General features: G+C 36.9%; 1 protein-coding gene across 4 annotated transcripts in view; it reads right to left on the bottom strand.

The window, feature by feature from the left end:
• The window catches only part of LOC126966445 (aryl hydrocarbon receptor nuclear translocator homolog), a 33,796-nt gene that overhangs the window by 4,910 nt on the left and 8,487 nt on the right, over positions 1 to 20,399 (bottom strand). For 2 of the 4 annotated variants that reach the window (XM_050810484.1, XM_050810485.1), the window contains exons 4-13: positions 18,717 to 18,877; positions 17,606 to 17,778; positions 16,821 to 16,968; positions 15,334 to 15,516; positions 14,610 to 14,698; positions 10,259 to 10,469; positions 8,660 to 8,810; positions 8,282 to 8,403; positions 7,421 to 7,572; positions 3,895 to 4,084 (exon numbers count right to left, since the gene is read on the bottom strand). In XM_050810484.1, the coding sequence (XP_050666441.1) occupies positions 3,895 to 4,084; positions 7,421 to 7,572; positions 8,282 to 8,403; positions 8,660 to 8,810; positions 10,259 to 10,469; positions 14,610 to 14,698; positions 15,334 to 15,516; positions 16,821 to 16,968; positions 17,606 to 17,778; positions 18,717 to 18,877 (1,580 nt within the window). The remainder of the gene's footprint in view (positions 1 to 3,894; positions 4,085 to 7,420; positions 7,573 to 8,281; positions 8,404 to 8,659; positions 8,811 to 10,258; positions 10,470 to 14,609; positions 14,699 to 15,333; positions 15,517 to 16,820; positions 16,969 to 17,605; positions 17,779 to 18,716; positions 18,878 to 20,399) is intronic. The other 2 variants (XM_050810486.1, XM_050810487.1) reach the window with 2 other exon arrangements.

Genomic DNA, 20,399 nt, shown 5'->3' with positions numbered 1-20,399 from the left:
GTTATCCTCATACCTAAACCAGGTAAAAGCGACTATTCTAATGCTAGATCATACATACCTATCAACTTTATCTCTATCAGCCTAAAGATCCCAGAAAGGCTGTATGAAAGAGAACAGTTGAGGGAGAATTACCTTAAGAACATACCCTTACACCCTAATCAATATGCGTACAGTCAAGAGCACTGAATCTGAACTTCATGTTGTAGTGAAAGTTATGAATATTTATGCACTTTCAGCCTTCGACAAGACAATATTTACAAAAATAGAAGAGGCACTACATTGCCATGGAGTATGTACAACTCTTACAGCATGGATTGAAAACATGATCAAACACAGAGTAATATGACTTAAGGCGGTGGTGAATGTGAGACAAAGAAAGCAATCGTCCGCGTCGTTAAAGGATGCCCAAGGTGGAGTAATCTCGCCTCTTTTATGAAACTTGATAATTCATGATCTGATTACCACCCTCAACGAAAACCACTACTTTACTGTAGGCTACGCAGATAATCAAACTATATAAATATGCGGAAAGTATGCCAATACTATATGTGAGTTACAAATGCAGCATCGAAAATCGTGAAATGATAGTGCATGGGTCTATGCACTATCATTCAAACCAACAAATACGGAACTGGTAATGTTCACACACAAAAGAGTTCTGGGTAAATATAAACTGCCAGAACTGTTAAACACCGAACTCCAATTTACGAGAGAAGTGAAGTATTTAGGAGAAATACCTGGCAGCAAGTTAAGCCTTCTGGCAATGCTGTAGAATTATAGGAAAGACGTGGGTTCTTGCCCCTAATATCGTACTATGGCTTTACACAGCTGTGATACGGCCTATGATATGTTACGGTGCCGTAGTCTGGTAGCCACATACTAAGCTGAACACTACTTGTAATAAACTGCAACTCTTCCAAAGACTGGCATGTATGGTTATCACAGGATGCATTCGAACTACACCTTACCGCAGTTCTAGAAGAAATGTTGAATCTTCCGGCTATATACCTCTTTATAAAAACAGGACGCCTCTGAATACGGATTCAGCCCCCACACCCAGAGGTTCTAAATGAGGTGATTGAAAAGGAGCCTCTGCTGTTAGCTGTAAGTGACAGGTCTCCAATGGAATATATATCCGATAAGAAACAAGATAAACAAAATACAGCTGTACGAAGAACAAAAAGAGAACTTAAGTGTAAAAGACTTTTACTTTGACTTAAAAGGTAAAAGATTATTCCATCCACATCCTTTTAGATAGAAAATCAGTACTACACGCCCTACAAAGAAACACTATCAACTAAAAGCTAATATTCAACTGTCTCCTGTGTCTGAGGAAGTTATGTGCTAACAACAACCAAGAAACTCTTTAATGGATAAAGGGTCCGTGTAACTTACGAGGTAACGATGCCACTGATGAATTGGGGGGTCAAGTAATTCGCGCCCGTTAGACATACCTATCCATAACCCCCCCTTATTTAAATCGACCCATACTCGTGGGAACAACATGTAAAATCAAAATGAAAAACAAAATAAGACCTAGGGTCTTCAACAAACATTCCACCCTAGCATGTTTGAGAGACATAGAAGTAACTCAATAGGAGCAGTCCCCAGTGAAATTACAAATACTGCATTAAAGGCTTCAGAACACAGCAGAAAGAGAGATCACATACCAAATCCTAAGCGAAAAAGAACGGAGATAAGTCCCAATAAACATGATCACTCTATAAAAAGTAATGAAAACTAATTACCCAGTTCCAACATCAAACCAGTTTGAACTATTGAATGCAGACGAAGGTGAACGACGAAACCCGCAACCAATATTTGTCACTGGTGTTTTAGAAATGACTGCACTTAAAGAAGCCCTAGCCAATAATAAATTACTACCTGTGAAAAGTTTACAATGACTACCACGAAAGCTGGACACATAGTCGAAATAATGCCATCAGACCTATAAATAAATAAGAGAAGACTATTATGAATAAAAATATTTGAATTTGAATATGAGGCCTTACAAATGTGTTAAATGTGGTGATGAACACTCAACAGTATCCTACACAAAAAAACCATACACTGAAGCCAAGTGTGCCAACTGTCAGGAGTAACTTACAGGATGTAAAAAGTATCAGTAATACAAAGAACTGATACAAAACAAAATCAAACGAAAACCTTCCCATCAAAATTATGCAAACATTAAACCAATTGGGAACTATGTTCAACCAAAGCAAGATTGTAATATACAATCAACCCAAAATATCACAAAAGCTACTAATGACCACAAAATATATAATACAGCAAATGACAAATACTCATATGCAGATGTAATTAAACCTAAAAACATGACACTCAACAAGCAGACATAAAAAATAGAAATCTGACTGAAACATTACACTATGTTCAATAAATTTATAACACTTAAGAGCAATATGCTCGACAGCATGATGGATTGTATGATTAATTTATCAAGCATTTTGTACAAAAATGCTCCTAAATCTTAGGATTGCAACATGGAATGCTAATGGGTTGTTTGAAAGAAAACTGGAATTGGAACTGTTTATGAAAACAGAAAAAAGTAGATTTACATGTAAAATACATATGAAAATAAATGGATACCAAATTTATAATACTAATCATCCATCTGGCAATACTCATGGGCAGCGGTAATAGTAAAATAGAATATTAAATACTACCTTATAGAAGAATACTGTGATTGAAAAATTCAATCAATATTAGTCAAAATTATTGAAAATGACATAGAAATGACAGTCTGTGCTGTTTATTGTCCACCTAGGCATAAAATTTGCAAAGAGGACTTTAAAAATTGTTTTGACATACTCAAGTTCATCTGTGGTGGTGACTGGAATTCTAAACATGAGTTCTGGGGCTCCAGGTGGAGAACAACAAGAGTCCACTGTGTAGAACCCGCACAGTGGACTGTTGGATAGTGCCAGCCGTACATTTCAATCTATAGTGTAGGGAGGGTGGCCTCATTTTGGGCCAAACGCCTGGGGTTCACCTAGGAAACTTTTTGAGGTTATGGGTGGTATCTTTAAACATGGATAAAACTAAGTTTTTTAAATGAAAACCTAGCTAGATTGATTTCTCGCCCCCAAAACTTGTATACAGGTAGTATACTAAATTTCATTTAAATCATTGGAGCCATTTCTGAGATTCATATTTTGTAATATATAGTATAATTGGTTGTTTAAAGATATAAGATTTATGTTATAGTAAATTGCAAGTATAATAGGATCTAGTTCCTGAAAAATGTTCCAAGCCACAATCATCATATAAGAAATTCGTGTTAAAAGTTTAATAAATATTAGTGTATTAAATGCATGTGGCTTTGGTTACTAAGTTATGATGTTATTTAAAGAGTAACAGTAGGGCTGCCATTTTTATCAGTCCGTTAAAATAAATCACGTGACCAGTTTTGTGTTCAAATAAAATTTAGTGAACGATGCGGGACTCGAATCCGTTACCTCTGGCGTTTCGTGCCAGCGCTCTGCCAACCGAGCCAACCGTTCGAGTGCCGTCTTGCCATAAAATATTACATGCTCTGTTCAACTCTCAGGTCGGGGCTTCGTTTACAGCATAGTTTCTCAACCTTATTTTGTTCATAGCCCACTTTGAGAATATGTTTTTTCTAGAGTATTTTCGTGTATTTTTTTGCCTTTTTAGACTACATTTTTAATCTACCCACGCCCCATCTCAATGCCCCTTATTTTCTCTGGGTCTTCTACTGCCCCCCGAAAGTCTCAAACGCCCACAAGGGGGTGTTATCGCCCACGTTGAGAACCTGTGATCTACAGAATGTACTTTACAGTTGAGTGGGTTCGAGCCAGTTTTGTGTTCTTAACCAGTTTTTGACATGAGTGTGTAAATCCAAGTGCTCACCGTGCGTGGAGTGCGCGGGGTGCGCGGGGTGCGCGGCGTGCGCGTGGTGGTTGTGGTGGTAGTGCGCGGGCGGCAGGTAGGGCGGCGCGGGCGGCGAGCGCGCGGGGCTGGCCGTGGCAGCGCCGGCCACGCCCACCGCGCCCGGCTCGCCGCTGTACGCGTAGCTCTCCCCGCCGCCGCCTGTGCCGCTCTGAAAATTGTTAAAGACCATCTCAGTGATAGGGGTTTCGAGCAAACATTATACTGAGTGAATCAGAAAGGGTGTGACATCCCTCCAAACCTACGTTATACAAGTCAAATGCAAAAGTAGTGTAATGTTTAAATTTGAATAAATAAAAATAAAAAAAGCCCCTACAAAATAAAAATATTATTTTTCAATTTCTCATCTTGGACAACCATAACTTTTAAAGAGACCGCCATTTAATATAGGCGGAGCAGTTGTTTGTAAACAAAATTAGGTAACCTATCTACGGACTTAAACATTACCTATTTGTTAATAATAGCGTAAGTACCTACATGCCATTCTTCTTATTTGTATCCTTCGCAACTTTCGAACACTCCTTGACTTTCAAAATAAATACATAGGAAACACCACATCACATCATGTTGATTTTCTTATAGATAGTTAGGTACCTAAGTAGATACCTAGTTATTTCATCACTAGTACGTTCACAACAATCCAAGTACATCACGCACCCCCCCACACTAATTTATCATATCGTAATATTCATTGATTCTATAATCTGCCATGATTACCAGCTTTTAAGGAAAGTGTACGCGCTTTTTTTGAGTATAACCATGTCGTATCGTCCCGGAATAACCGCACAAAAAAGTTCATTCCGCAGCTATATGGTACGTGGAAAAAAAGTCCTAAGAAACCGCACTGTAGAGAACCGCCACACATCTAGATAGTGAACATGTCGTGAAAAGAAGAAATTCGGCGGCAGAAATTAAGTGAGAGCTCTTGGAAACACTCCCTATGATAAATGCGTAAGAAGACACACAATGAGGCGATGTCTATACGCAACACCAAGTGATCCCAGCTGTTCACAGAAGACTAGATCCCCAACAATGCGAGCTACTCTGCGTTGCACGCGGTCAAATGGATCGAGCTGATACTAGCGTGCGCCATACCAGAGATGACATCAATACTCCATATATGGCCGAACCTGCGCTTAGTACAGCGCTAGAATATAAGCCGGCTTGAAGTATTGCCGTGTTCTATTTATGACACCTAGTATCTTCTAAGCCAATTTAGCTTTGCTCTCCACATAGCCGCGATATTGGCAATCGCTCAAGATTTCGAGACCCAATATTCTGATACTAGGCGAGGCTGTAAGGGAAATGTTGTCAAAGAGCGGTGCTACGACAAATGGGCTTTTTTAGTGGTAAACGCACAAACTTGAGTCTTCTGGGAGTTCAATTTTACAAGGTCCATGTTTAATTCCCACATTATAGGGGCGAGCCTCCACATTTCTAAACTCTGGGCTGCTACTCAGAAATTTTTAACTAAAAACCCAATGCTTTTTGCCCGGCCCGGGAATGAAATACCTATTATTAATACGTGGATGGTCAAAGACATCCATTTTTGACTAAAGTTATCCGTGAAGAACAATTTCTTAATAAGAGCCTATTATAATGATCTGTATTGAATATTACATTTTTATTGTGTTAAGAAGGGACGAGACGAGCTGGACATTCAGCGGATAGTAATTGATACGCATTGCCCATTAAAATGCAGTGCCGATCAAGAGTTTATAAAAATCCAAAATGTTTTGCGGAACTACAATTGCGCTCGTCACCTTGAAACATCTTATATCTTAAGTCTCATTGGCCTGGTAATTACACCAGCTACAGCGCCCGTCACATATGAATAGTCGGCATTTTACTATTATCTGATATTATGTCATCTACGTTATTCATCTGTTTAAGGTCAAAGAGAATTCAGAAAAACAGCCGATAAGGGTTGCGAAAACTTTGCATTTTATATATGGTTTTAAAATATAATGCTAATTCATTTCTGACTTCACATAGTTATTAGAGATGACCTAAGGAATGTCTGGTTCAAAGCATAGTATACCTATAAAGTTTTACCATGTAGATATAATTTTTTTATGATGGTAATTGACCCTGTTCATTACAATGCAGTGCCCCTCAGGTTTCTTGAAAAACTCCAAATATTTGACCCCACCTTGAGACATAAGATGTTAAGTCTCATTTGCCCAGTAATTTGGCTAGCTACAGCGCCCTTCGGACCGAAACACAGTAATGCTTACACATTAATGCTTTACGGCAGAAATAGGCGCCGTTGCGGTATCCATAATCTAGCCGGCATCCTGTGCAAAGAAGCCGGTGTTCAGAACTGGTGTTCCAAGGAGGGTTATTATTATACTTGTTCTTGCTCGGACATTCAAAGGATCGCGCCGATCTAGTACAATCGATGTTATGTACTAGTTAGATGTAATGATTTAGTCGTAGTACTATTAGTAAACTAGTACATTGAACGATACAATAAAATTTTTCGGTTTATATTTGATTTTCCTTCATACTTTGCAGGCGACTGTCATTATAATATTATTACACACAGAATATAAGCACTGTAAAAAATATTTTAATAATATAGTTGACTAATTAGATAGTGCCAACTAACTACCAACAAGTAATTGAAAAATATCACAGAAATAGTACAATGGCGACCGCGCAACATTAAAAAATAAACTAAATAGGCAGTATCTCTGTAAGTGTAAAGTCCAATTCCTTGATGAATAGAACTATGTGAGGGGACAGCGGAAGTTATATCTGTCTTACAAACTTCCATTTCCTAAGCTTATCATCTCTGATTCATTCATTTCGTCACCATTTCATTTGTCAGATGTGGCAAGGGTTTTCGGTCCGAGCTGAAATGGTACCGTACTACAATGTACTAGATGAATGAAATCCTATAAGCTGAAGGAATAGTTCATCCTCATTCCGTGTCAGGAATCAATTCTTATTAGAATTTAGCACATGAACTTTATAAGTCTAGTTATTATTGCCCCGTATTTCCAAGAAAATCTGCTAACACAGTATTTACAACCGAAAAGTTATATCAGTAATAAAAGTAACTTACACATCATCAATATGTAGAATTTATCTACACCCATGCTTTAAATCCTCTATTAAAGATTCTAAAATAGTGAGCTTATTGCCAACATTAAAACACCCAATGTCCTAATAACCAGTACATAATCCAAACGAGTGTTGTAATGAAATTCAGTACGACATTACATCACCCGTTTTCATTACAACACTCGTTTCGATGATATAATGGTTACTAGGACTGATTTTTTTTTTAATGTTAGCAGTAAGCTGTTTCAGAATCTTATATAGAGGATTCATATTACGGGTGTAGATAAGGTCTTGTATGCAACTGTTGATAATTAGGTATTAAAACACAAATGTGGGTTTGTGATTATATTAAAACATGAGCACTACCCCTTATTACATAAACAACTGTTATTGGTGGTCGATGTTATTAGTTAGTCACCGGTCTCAGCGTGGTCCAGGTGGTATGCGGCGGCGTGTTGGCCGGCCTGTGCGGCGAGTAGTCCGGCGTGTAGTGTGCGCCGTACGCCGCGTTCCCCACTGACGCCCCGCCCTCCGCCGGCGACCGACCGCCCACGCCACCCGCACCTCCTGCTAATTACCAAATATCATATTTTATCACAATCATATCACCAAACCAAACAATTGAAATGGATAGAAATTATTGTAATCGATATCAATTTAAATTTCGGGTTGCGTCCGGGCGCTCTTACCAACTGAGCCAACCGTTCGAGTGACGTATGGTTGTTGCTGTGGGTCTATCGTCTTTACAGTTGTTAACCTGTTCAACCTTAATAATTGCCTATCAGAAAATTGACTTGAGATGTCGCCTTTTCAAATCTAATCCTAATTCGAAGAAGTGAGGGATATCACTTTAAAAATAAGAAATTGTTAAGAGGTATCTCTTGTTAATACAAATTAAAATATTTTTATTCAAAATATTATATGAAATCACTTATTGAACGTCAAAGACTGCCACGAATCAGTCATTTATCACAGAAAACTGTGATTCAAAAATAGTCCTACAATTTATAACATGTCCTAAGCTGTCACCCTTTTGCATATCGTCTGCAAGTATTGCAATGGTAATTTAAGTCGTAGTCAAGAACGTCGAGCCACGAGCGAGTACGAAGATGTTTAATTACTCGTCTTGGTTTTAATGTAATCGACATGCGGTGCGAGTGCGGTCGAGATCGGGCACTGAGCGAGTGCCAAGCAATCAGTCAGGGAAGAACTATCGAGCGAGCGACTATTGAGCCTCAAACAAAGACCATTTGCATTATATTATATATATAGATGTAACCTGTCTGTGTATGATGCTGGTGTATGTTGGCGGGCGGCGGCGCCTGATACACGTCCCGCTGCCGCAAGTGATAGTCATACTCTTCTGTCACGCTCTCGCCCGTCGTGCTGCCCAGCGACCGACTGTTAACATATTATACTTATTGTTTTACACAGCATTTGCTTAAATGTATTATGCTAAGTAGCAAACCTTAAAACCAAAACAAAATGGTAGAAATATTAGGATTCCACTTTAACACATTAGTGTTAATGTCGTTATTAAACGACATAATATAACAATTATATATTTATTATATTCAAACAGTATTACTGATTCTTTCACATTTAATGAATGTTTTTTTTTTATTAATACACATCTCAGTAGTAAAATATAACTTACTTTGCTAATGTATTTGTACACACGATGTACTCCACTTCGTCATTGTAGGGGTTCAAAAATGCAAAGGCAGATGTCCTAAGCCACACCCACTCTCTACTTTTCGTGCGAAACCGGTACATTAGAGAGATTATTTGACCCTTTAATTTTAATACTGAAACAAAAATGGCAATCAATCATTTAATATTTTCAACAGCTAAATGACATAGTAATATTAAATAATTAGTATAAAAAATGCCATCTGGCATTACTCTAGCATTACACTGGTGGCACCTTAAGGTGTTTGCTGTGTTGAGAACTTAATGACAGAGAACAATTAGAGTAAGGGAGATAAACGAATAGATGGTAACTCGAAATATTATAATAAAGATATATTTATAACTGTAAAATATTATAATAAAGATATATTTATAACTGTTAAGATCTTTTTTTACTATTACATTTATAAAAAAATAGCTTAAATAGGTGATCAGGGAGCCACAATACATCCACTCCCACTCAACACCTTAGGGAGGAGGGGATGGCTGAAAATGAGAGCTGCATTTTTGGAAACATTAAACCATGATTCCATGTCATGTGAAGCTGGGGCTTTTCCTTTTGTCTATTGTTTCATCGCGTAGCCTTTTTATATTTGTAATGTATTGTATGGCAATAAATAATTTATTATTATTATTTCATACAGTTTATATTGGATAATATGAATAACCTCTCAAAAGTGATTCTAGTGAAAAATTAATGGTGCGTCGATGAAGCAATGACTCAGAGCGCGCGTGGGGCAAAGCTTCACAGTTTTTATTGGTGTGCCTTTTATACGTAAGTGTTTATTAAATTTAAAAACGCAAACATTCTGGGCGGCACTACAACTTAGCTTGTCACCTTGAGACATAAGTTTTCAAGTCTCATTTGCCCAGTAATTTCACTAGCTACGGCGCCCTTCTGACCGAAACACAGTAATGCTTACACATAACTGCTTAACGGAAGAAAAAGGCGCCTTTGTGGTACACATAATCTAGCCGGCAAAGGAGCTTCCCATTGATAAAATTTGATATTTTTATAGCTTGAGTTGCAGAATAATATGAAACTGAATTGAACTAGGAATCCAAATTTGATTAATTTGATTTTGATGAGATGTTTAAAAAAAAATTAGGATCAAAGTGATTACTTTGAATCATCAGGTTTAAAAGCTATATTAACTATGGCTTCACGATTACAACTCAACTGAGAAGAAGACTCAAGAAATTCCATGAGCAAAAGTTTTTGTAAAGTGGTAAGTAACCGACTAGTAAATGGTATTTGAAAAAGGTGCACCCCTTTTCAAATACCATTTACTGCTTAGGGGTAGTAATATATACCGATTGGTTTTATGGTAAAAATATTTATTTACCTATGACACTTGCTAAATAACTATAACTAATGGTTCTACTTGTGAGTACGGATCTCTACTATTAATTGGTGGTTAACTAGGACCAGCCCGATCAATGGTCACCCGTACTGCCTTACTAAAACACATGGTTATAAGTAATTAATATTATCAACTAAGCAATATTTGTAAATTTACTGTCCGATGGATTTACTTCGAATAGTATTTATCCCAACACCGACCTTGATCGAAGTTGTCCCTCATGTGCTGCTGGTCTTCGGGGTGGTAGAACTCGTAGCACAGCTTCCCGAGCAGGTCCGCGGGCGCGTGGCCCACGACCTGCGCCGCTCGCTGGTCCGCGAACGTGAAGCGGCCGTCGATGGAGTGACGCGAGACGAACTCCACGCCGCCGCTGCACAGGCTGCTCTCCGTCGCGTTCGGAGTGGACGTTACCTGGGCGTCAAACAGCGTCATAGCTGGCTTATGTGTTGGTGTTTCAATATACAAATAGAGTTATTAAAGTGAAACTTTTATTTCATCGTCTCAAACTTTTTCGTCTGTGTGTTGCATGTCGCGTGACGGTCATATTGGATGCAATTGCGTTCGGCTGGATGAGCCCCAACCCCACACACTTGATAAAGTTTTATTTTATTTTATGAAAATGTAATTGATTTTAATACCTATGTTATTTTGTGAAAAAAAATGTTTCACTTGCATCGTGGTTTAATAAAACAACACAATTACTTTTTTTGTAGATAGATTTGTAAATAGAGTTAATAAAAATAAGGGATAAGACGAACAGGACGTTCAGTTGATGGTAACGATTCTTGAAAAAGCCAAATATTCTGAGCGGCACTACAATTGCGCTCGTCACCTTGAGACATAAGATGTTAAGTCTCATTTGCCCAGTAATTTCACTAGCTACGGCGCGCTTCGGATTGAAACACAGTAATGCTTACATACATATTGAATAAGCGCCATAGTGCCAGCAAATTGCAATCACTCTTCTGTCATAGCGTTACAAATATCTATGGGCAGTGCAAACAACAGTGGGAGGCTTCCACGGAATAGTTCAAATCAAATCAAAAGTTTTTTTATACATAGGTTAATCATATTCCACTTGAAATATGTCCTTTTTTGTTCATACAACTCATTCGGAAGGCAGATTTCCTCAAACAGTGAGCGAGAGCAACCTCTTTTCAAGACAGATACGGTGGTACAGGTAAGGTGTTGTAAGTAAGGTAATGTTAAAACAAGTTTCCTTTTAAACTTCCTTAATATTACGAATGTCGTCAAACTGACGTTTTTAAATCAAAATGTATTTGAAATACACAGAAAAACAATGATATATAATACAACTTTGGCGAAAAACTAATTTATTGTTTTACGGAATCAAGGTTTATTACAATTCATGAATGTTCCTATTATTTTACATAAACACGCTAATAAGAGATTTTCTTATCTTACAATCAACTTTCACCAATACACCGTGAGTTTGCAACAACGAGTTAGTCACAGAAAGTAAAAGCGAGTGAGTTGGTGTTGCGAACCACCATATAGTGAAGAATTTCAACAAACTGTTTATCTTACAGAATACTACATTAAAAACAAAAATTAAATAAAAAAGTGTTTGTGTACTTATGTATGCACGTAAGAAGTCATACTTCTTTAGCCTAACCAATCAAAAATCCTTAAAATTATTTATTCCTCGTGCTATTCTACGTTTGTAGAAAGAACAATATTGTAAAAATCTTGCAACGCTGGCTTTGAAGATTAATTATTAAATAACGAATACGGCTGTACGGGCTTGAACCCTTTACCTATCCTAATAATGGACGAGGAAACCAAAAAAAAAATATAACGAATGTCGCAAACGTCAGAAAATTTTAGGAACCAACTTCACTGTTACTTTTGTGTTACAGTGATGCGCGCGCATCTTAAAATTTCACTCTCATCATTTCTTCATAACGCGCCTAAAGAAGTATAACTTCAAAAAATATATGTTTTGGATACGTGGTACAATTTCTAAAATATTAAGTATTAACTAGGCGCTGCGGAGCAAGGTCGCTGACTATAGTAAAGTAAGTGTACTACACGCATAAGGCTAGGGTTACTATGGATGCGAGTTCTGACGAAAATTTGTTCTGACGAGTACGTCCGAAATCCTCGTCAGAACAAGGCGTTTACACTGTGTCCGTTTTCTGTTATTCTGATAGTCGGTTCGTTTCTGACGTCCAGCGAAGATGGACGAATTTGATGAATTTGATTTTCTTGAAAGTCCATTATTTAAATTATTATTGTTAAATGGTGGAAAGACAGAGCATGTCAACGGGTTATTTTCTATAAGAGACGACAAAGGATAGTTCAAAATGTAGAGTGTTGAGTTCTGTAGCAACTTTCTCCCACTTTTGCCGAGAAATATATCTGTTGTGATAATTTTTGTCTCTCATACCCCACAAACACCTGTTCAATTTATCATCAATCACACCGATCAATTTATCGTTATCCATGGTGGAAACCAAATCACTCGAAATTCGCAGACGCAGGTCGTGCGAAAAAATGAAACTCGTTTGAACGCTCGAGTGGTTCTGACGACGTCGTGCATGTTCCGTTCGTCGTTACCAGTGTAACACTGTCATTGGATACCAGGCGTTTGTTTCTTCTGACGAATCCGTCAGAACTCGTCAGAGCAAATTTTCGTCAGAACTCGCATCCATAGTAACCCTAGCCTAACTGTGCGTGAGTTTATAACGTTCCGTGGGCACTTCAAACCGTATGAAATATTTAAATAATGCGGAAACGAAATATTGAAAAAAAGCTACTCGCTACTACTACTTTGACGGACTTTTCTATACAAATAGTTGAATAAGTATTGACATTTTTGAAATTATTATAAATATCTTAGATCATTTATACGTCTAGATAGACTATGACACCTGTGAAAACGTGGAAACACATTGACTTTAGAGTTAACCTCTATTTTGAGCAATGCACGCACACTAACACAGTGTCATACAAATCGCGAGTGTAAGACATAGCTTGTCACGCACACTTAAGTATTAAACCTGGCCTGTTTTTATCGGTTGTCTAATCTAGACGTATAAATTGCAAAAAAATGGATTCTAGGCATTCGATTAGGATTAGCTGTCCATAAAACTGATTTGCCTTATCTTGTCGTCGTAGTAAAGACGGCGTCATTTTAATATCTGTTTTGTGTATAGCTATCCATAAGACTGATTTGCCTTATCTTGTCGTCGTAGTAAAGACGGCGTCATTTTAATGTCTGTTTTGTGTATAGCCGTCCATAAGACTGATTTGCCTTATCTTGTCGTCGTAGTAAAGACGGCGTCATTTTAATATCTGTTTTGTGTATAGCCGTCCATAAGACTGATTTGCCTTATCTTGTCGTCGTAGTAAAGACGGCGTCATTTTAATATCTGTTTTGTGTATAGCCGTCCATAAGACTGATTTGCCTTATCTTGTCGTCGTAGTAAAGACGGCGTCATTTTAATATCTGTTTTGTGTATAGCTGTCCATAAGACTGATTTGCCTTATCTTGTCGTCGTAGTAAAGACGGCGTCATTTTAATATCTGTTTTGTGTATAGCCGTCCATAAGACTGATTTGCCTTATCTTGTCGTCGTAGTAAAGACGGCGTCATTTTAATATCTGTTTTGTGTATAGCCGTCCATAAGACTGATTTGCCTTATCTTGTCGTCGTAGTAAAGACGGCGTCATTTTAATATCTGTTTTGTGTATAGCCGTCCATAAGACTGATTTGCCTTATCTTGTCGTCGTAGTAAAGACGGCGTCATTTTAATATCTGTTTTGTGTATAGCTATCCATAAGACTGATTTGCCTTATCTTGTCGTCGTAGTAAAGACGGCGTCATTTTAATGTCTGTTTTGTGTATAGCCGTCCATAAGACTGATTTGCCTTATCTTGTCGTCGTAGTAAAGACGGCGTCATTTTAATATCTGTTTTGTGTATAGCCGTCCATAAGACTGATTTGCCTTATCTTGTCGTCGTAGTAAAGACGGCGTCATTTTAATATCTGTTTTGTGTATAGCCGTCCATAAGACTGATTTGCCTTATCTTGTCGTCGTAGTAAAGACGGCGTCATTTTAATATCTGTTTTGTGTATAGCTGTCCATAAGACTGATTTGCCTTATCTTGTCGTCGTAGTAAAGACGGCGTCATTTTAATATCTGTTTTGTGTATAGCCGTCCATAAGACTGATTTGCCTTATCTTGTCGTCGTAGTAAAGACGGCGTCATTTTAATATCTGTTTTGTGTATAGCCGTCCATAAGACTGATTTGCCTTATCTTGTCGTCGTAGTAAAGACGGCGTCATTTTAATATCTGTTTTGTGTATAGCTGTCCATAAGACTGATTTGCCTTATCTTGTCGTCGTAGTAAAGACGGCGTCATTTTAATATCTGTTTTGTGTATAGCTGTCCATAACACTGATTTGCCTTATCCTGTCGTCGTAGTAAACACGGCGTCATTTTAATATCTGTTTTGTGTAGAGGAGTGTAGTATGGTTGAGTATGTGTACTGAAAGTAGCATACATATATATTGTATTGTACTAACCTGTAATCTTCCAATGGCTACAAGACAACAATGGGACGCATGCAGTTCATCGTCTACCGGTCGATCCATCTGCATACCTGGAAACAGATCTGATTTCCCAAAACACATAATTTTACAATATTATGTTTAAGACATAATACAACTATTATTTATTTATTTTTACTAAATGAAAATCTAATTGTATTCCAACCAATTTCGATTAACTTATTTAATAAGATAATGCATTTTCAGACTTAAGAATGTGAACAAGGCACAAATTAATTTCGAAATCGTTTATGACTTGTAACTAATTCTAGAAGGCTTAATAAGATACATAATAGCTTTGAGAGTAAATGCATACACTTTTATAATAAAGTCCCAGCCACTGTTCAGGCACTATCTATCAATAAATTTAAATTCCTTATTATAAAATTGCTCTGTCGTAAATCCTACTACTCCACAGCTGAATATCTAAGTGATCCGACAGCCTGGGACTAGATTGTGAATATTTTATAGCAAAAGCAATGACAATAATACAATATTACATATTTGATTAAAAAAGAGCGCAAAAATAATGCTGGGAGAGTTTCTTGCGCCGCTTCTTCGCTTCTTCTATCTCAGAGTGCCATTTGTTTCCGAAGCGGTAGTAATGTCTAGTATATTAGAAATGACATCAAAAATAAATCTAAAGGAATCCACTTGAGAAAATAAATGCCTTTTATGCCTTTGTTACAATGGCACAGACCTGTGGGCGGCCAGTTCTTGATGTAGCCGGTGCAATGCACCACGGCGTAGTTGTGTCCGTCGTGGGAGGGGCCGAGCGAGTTGCGCGCGCGCAGCCGCCCCACGTGCGCGTTCTCTGCGCCGCCGCCCACGCGCATGCGGCAGATGAACCCGCGCCGCGACCCCATCACTTGACGCATTGACGCTGTGTACATTTAGAATCACTTCAAACATGTACAATGAAATTTATTTTTTCTATTCCTCTACTTTTATACAGCCACGATCACTAATATAAGAACATTTATTACTATAATGAGACTTTGGAAAAGTCTATAGCCTAAAAATGCGTTGATTACCGTACTATAAAGTCGCCAAAAAAGCGTCATTGTTTTGGTACCATAGACAACTAAATCTAGGTTAGGTATGTTAGGTTAAAAGAAATATTAGGTAATAATAAACGTAATGCATAATATATAAACTATATTACAAACATAATATTTTCCTGTTAAAATCATTACATTTAACATTTTAATGTCAACTTAAGAAAAAACCTTTTTAATATAATTTGCCAATTTGGCTGCTAGGTATATTTTGTAATTTTCAATTTTCCCGCGTTTTCTGTATGTACCTTTATTCCTTAAAGGAAAAATGAAACCAATCGCCAGAGATAAGTATGTATACAATACATTTCCCGCCCATTTAAGCGGCAACTCGAAAAGTTGTGACATTTGTTTGTTAAGTTTTAGTTTTATTTCAAATAACTAGGGCAAAAATCGCTCGTGGCGTCATTCATTAACAAAAATATCCACGCCACGTATATTTTTCATATACCCTCATTATACAACTGTTGCATAAAATACTATTAGTCTTAGACCATTTATACGTCTAAATAGAATTTGCCAGCTGTGAAAACACCGAAAAAAACTAAGGTTGACTATTAAACTCAATTTTGAGCAACGCACACTAACACAAAGTGACATACAAACAGCGAGTGTAAGACGTAGCTTGTCACGCACACTAAAGTAATAAACCTGGCCTGTTTTCATTGGTTGTCTAGCAGCAAGAGACTCTATCTAGACGTATAAATTATCTAAGTTTAAAGTATTTATTATTAAAGTAAAGGATGGCAACGCATCTCGCCATACCAGTGGAAGGCTCCTTTGCACATGATGCCGGCTACATTATGGGTACCACAACGGCGCCTATTTCTGCCGTAAAGCAAGCAGTAATGTGTAAAACTTAATTGTATTTCGGTCTGAAGAGCACCGTAGCTAGTGAAATTACTGGGCAAACAAGACTTAACATCTTATGTCTTAAGGAGATTTCAATTGTAGTGCCACTTAGAATTATTGGATTTTTTATTAATCCTGAGCGGCACTGCATTGTAATCGTGTCGTAATTTATAGGCCCTACCCAGAGCGTATCAATTACCATCAACTGAACGTCCTGCTCTTCTCAATAATTTGATGATGTTTTTTTAACAATAAAAAAAATGAAAAGTATACTTACACTGGTGGCCCTCTTTCTTGACAGTGCCCGTTTTCAGGTCTAATATACGTCCGGTATTCTGAGGCTCTTGCGTACTCAACTGTTCGCGTACTTTCTCAACATCGTCTGGATGCACTTGGTCATATAAACATGACGAATACCACTCCCCCTAAAACAATTAATAGTTATTTATGCAACTGTTGTGTAGTAAGGGGTACTAAAACACGAATGTGGGTTCAATGTGATAAAAGTATTACATGATTGTTTTAATGCCTAATTATCAACAGTTGCATACAAGACTTTATCTACACTCATAATATGAATCCTCTATAAAAGATTCTGAAACAGTAAGCTTACTGCTAACATTAAAAAAGCCAGTCCTAGTAACCATAATATCATCCAAAGGAGTGTTGTAATGAAAACAGATGTTGTAATGTTGTACTGAATTTCATTACAATACTCGATTTGATGATATTTGATGTTGGCAATAAGCTAACTGTTTTAGAATCTTTAATAGAGGATTTAAAGCATGGGTGTAGATAAATGTTAAATTCAAGTGACAAAAGAACTTCTTTTTTCTATATAACATCACGATTTCACACGATATCATAAAAAATGACGGTACAAAAGAATTGTGAAAATATAACAATCATGATAGTATTAAATATAATATTATAAACCAGCAAAGAATGGCACAATAAGCTGTAACTATTTAAACATTTCACAAATTAATTCAAAAATACGAAGTGCCCAATAAAGATGGAGAAAGTATCAGTGTTTGTTTCAATACAAATAAAAATACTAACCTGGGAGTAATTAAGTACAGGCGCGATGCTATCACTAACGTATATTATACGGCCAGTGTCACAGCTGACCACAAATAAAAACCCGTCGGCGGCTTCTAGGATTAAGTGCTTTAATTCTTGGTCAGTCAAAAATGACGGCTTGTACGTTCCATCGGTAGAGGTGTTGCCAGTACCTAAAAATTTGAAGAAAATTTATGTTTTATAGGTCACACTATAAAAAAATAATTAAAGCCTTACTCCTACGTCAAGACTACAACAGTAAGAAATCGGATGAAGTATGTATACTAACATTAAAGAAAAATTCAAACTTGGTACCGAAATTATAATGTTAATATTTGCCCGATAATTATACAGTTTAACTGTAAGGTACACTTTCGGGATTTTACGATCAGTTCAGGAATACTGCAGAAAGCAGCTAAATCCATAAAGATTCTTCCAAATCGCGCAGTTGTAAAATGTATGAAATTTTACATTTGGACGTGTAGTCTGGCGGTAAAATTCGGCTGCTAATGTTAGACTGTACAACTCCTCTAAACATTTTGTATGTCAGTCAACAACCACAGCGCATGGGTCTATTTTCTGGTACGCTATTACCAATTAGGTACGTATTCAATATTGCGCCGCTGATTCAGTTTTTATTTAAATTTCGACTTGTGGGTGGGTGGTCACAATAGACCTATTAAGGGTTAAAATATGAAATCGTCAATATTAAAATAATTGTAGGGTGAAGTATACTAATTTCATAGAGATATTTTACCTTCGTTATCTACATACATTTCTAACGTCTCTCTTAAATTATTCTGGATACAGACATTATTATGATATAATATAAGTAGTTTTAGACTCGCACCTCGATAGGCAAACACATAAAAATACCTATACCGAAATGAATATTTAAATAAAACAATTTTAAATGATTAAAATGCGTGTAATTGTAACTGTGTTTTTACATTAGATTTTTGCGTAAGAGTGACATTTTTTATTTTTATTTTAGTTAACCCGGCGCTTCAAGACCTTTGCAGATCTCGTTTTCAGGGAGAAATTACAGTTACAAAAACCTAGTTTTAATCCTATAAAAGTGTTTTATTTAAATGTAATATAAAAGGAGTACCTCTTAATGCTTTCATATGTGCAACCGCCATACGCAGTATGGTGAGTTTGTCGGGCTTCCGTGCGAGAGCCGAGCATGTTGGAACCATATCGGATAGTTCCGTTATATAAGCCGTCATCTTGTTTCGTCTACGCCGTTCAATTTCACAGTGATTTTCCCGGCTGCAAGAAATAATTAATATTTTCATTATACATATATAAATTGAGACTAGAATATCGAATGGAATATAATACTGCATGTTTCTTAGACAGTGTCCAATGTATTTTTTCTAATGAATAACAAAAATATCGTACAGCATAGTTGATAGTATTATCGGCGATCTTAGGATGAAAAAAGAAAATATAATTTTGCATGTCGTTTTTAAAGCGACCCGGGGCTGCCCCGAATGAATAGTGAAGATGGGAATTGCTTTAAATAAATTAAAGATAGCGGCATGGCATCCGCGATTCTTGTTGGCAACACTGGTACTGTTTTGGTGTCGAAGCATTAATCAAAGAGTACCGAACGACATCTCGTCCAACCTTGATTAGGAACTAGGACCAACTCAGACGATTCTATGTGATCATATCAGATAATGACAGGTGGACTATTTAAATCTGAAAGTTTATTGAAATAATTTGTTATTTTTAAAGTGATATCCCCCACGTCTGGGATTAATTATACAAATTAAATTCGTAACCAAAATTTATGAACGATGCGGGACTCGAACCCGCGCCGCTGGGGTTCCCTCCGAGCGCTCTTACTAACTGAGCCAGGGTCGTTTCACTTCTATACATTGGCGTTTTCTATGGAGGCCGATTAGTAGTTTCCTATATCGCTAGATGGCGTTAGCGACCAATTTGCGAGACATTTGACTCAATTTCTTATTCAGTATTATTTTCAAATCTTACTGAATTTACAGAATACATTGTATTGCATATTTAATTAATTTTTGTTACTTTAAATTCTTTTGTTTCCTTAAATACATAGTAAATTCATTTAAATATGCAGAAACGATGCTTTAATTGTAATAGGCTTATCCTTAGATATCAGGTATCCGATCCAAAATTTAGAGAAAAAATTTATTGAAAATTGGTTTGCGGGCGGAATTGTCAATTGTGTGTCAATGGTTTTGTTATTGTTTTGTGCATCAGAGTTTATAATTACTTACTAAATTTGTTTTATATATGAAATTAATCCTCATGATATCTAGTTTCCGAATTTATCTACAAATTACATATGCAATTTCTTTTACGGCAGTAAACCGACAAGTTATAACAGTATGATCGATACAGTATGGTTTAAATACAAATTTTAATGTCAGTTTTAATGTAAATAAATATTGAAGTAGTTAGATGTGTTGTTTTATTTATGCATTAATATTTCTTCCGGTTTCACGAGATGGCGCCTGATCGGCGATAAAGCTGATGACTCTATTCTCCCCATAATAAGTTACTCTATGAACTGAGCCAAGGGTTCGAGTATAGTATATAGAAATACAATATTTATTAAAAAAAATGCATTCAATTTCTCAAAATTGATTCCTTTAGAATTCTTTTTGGCGTCACTTCAAACACTACCACCGCTTCGGAAACAAATAGACTCAATCTAAGTACCTGGACGACCGAGCATTGCTCGGATTTTTAAGAAGGTACAAAATTTGAACAAAAAAAAAACTAATAGGACATCTGGATTCGAACCCGG

The sequence above is a fragment of the Leptidea sinapis genome, chromosome 10 (genome assembly GCF_905404315.1).
Source record: "Leptidea sinapis chromosome 10, ilLepSina1.1, whole genome shotgun sequence".
NCBI classification, from domain to species: Eukaryota; Metazoa; Arthropoda; class Insecta; order Lepidoptera; family Pieridae; genus Leptidea; species Leptidea sinapis.
Note: the sequence above shows the minus strand (reverse complement) of the source record. Positions and strands in the feature narration are given on the sequence as shown.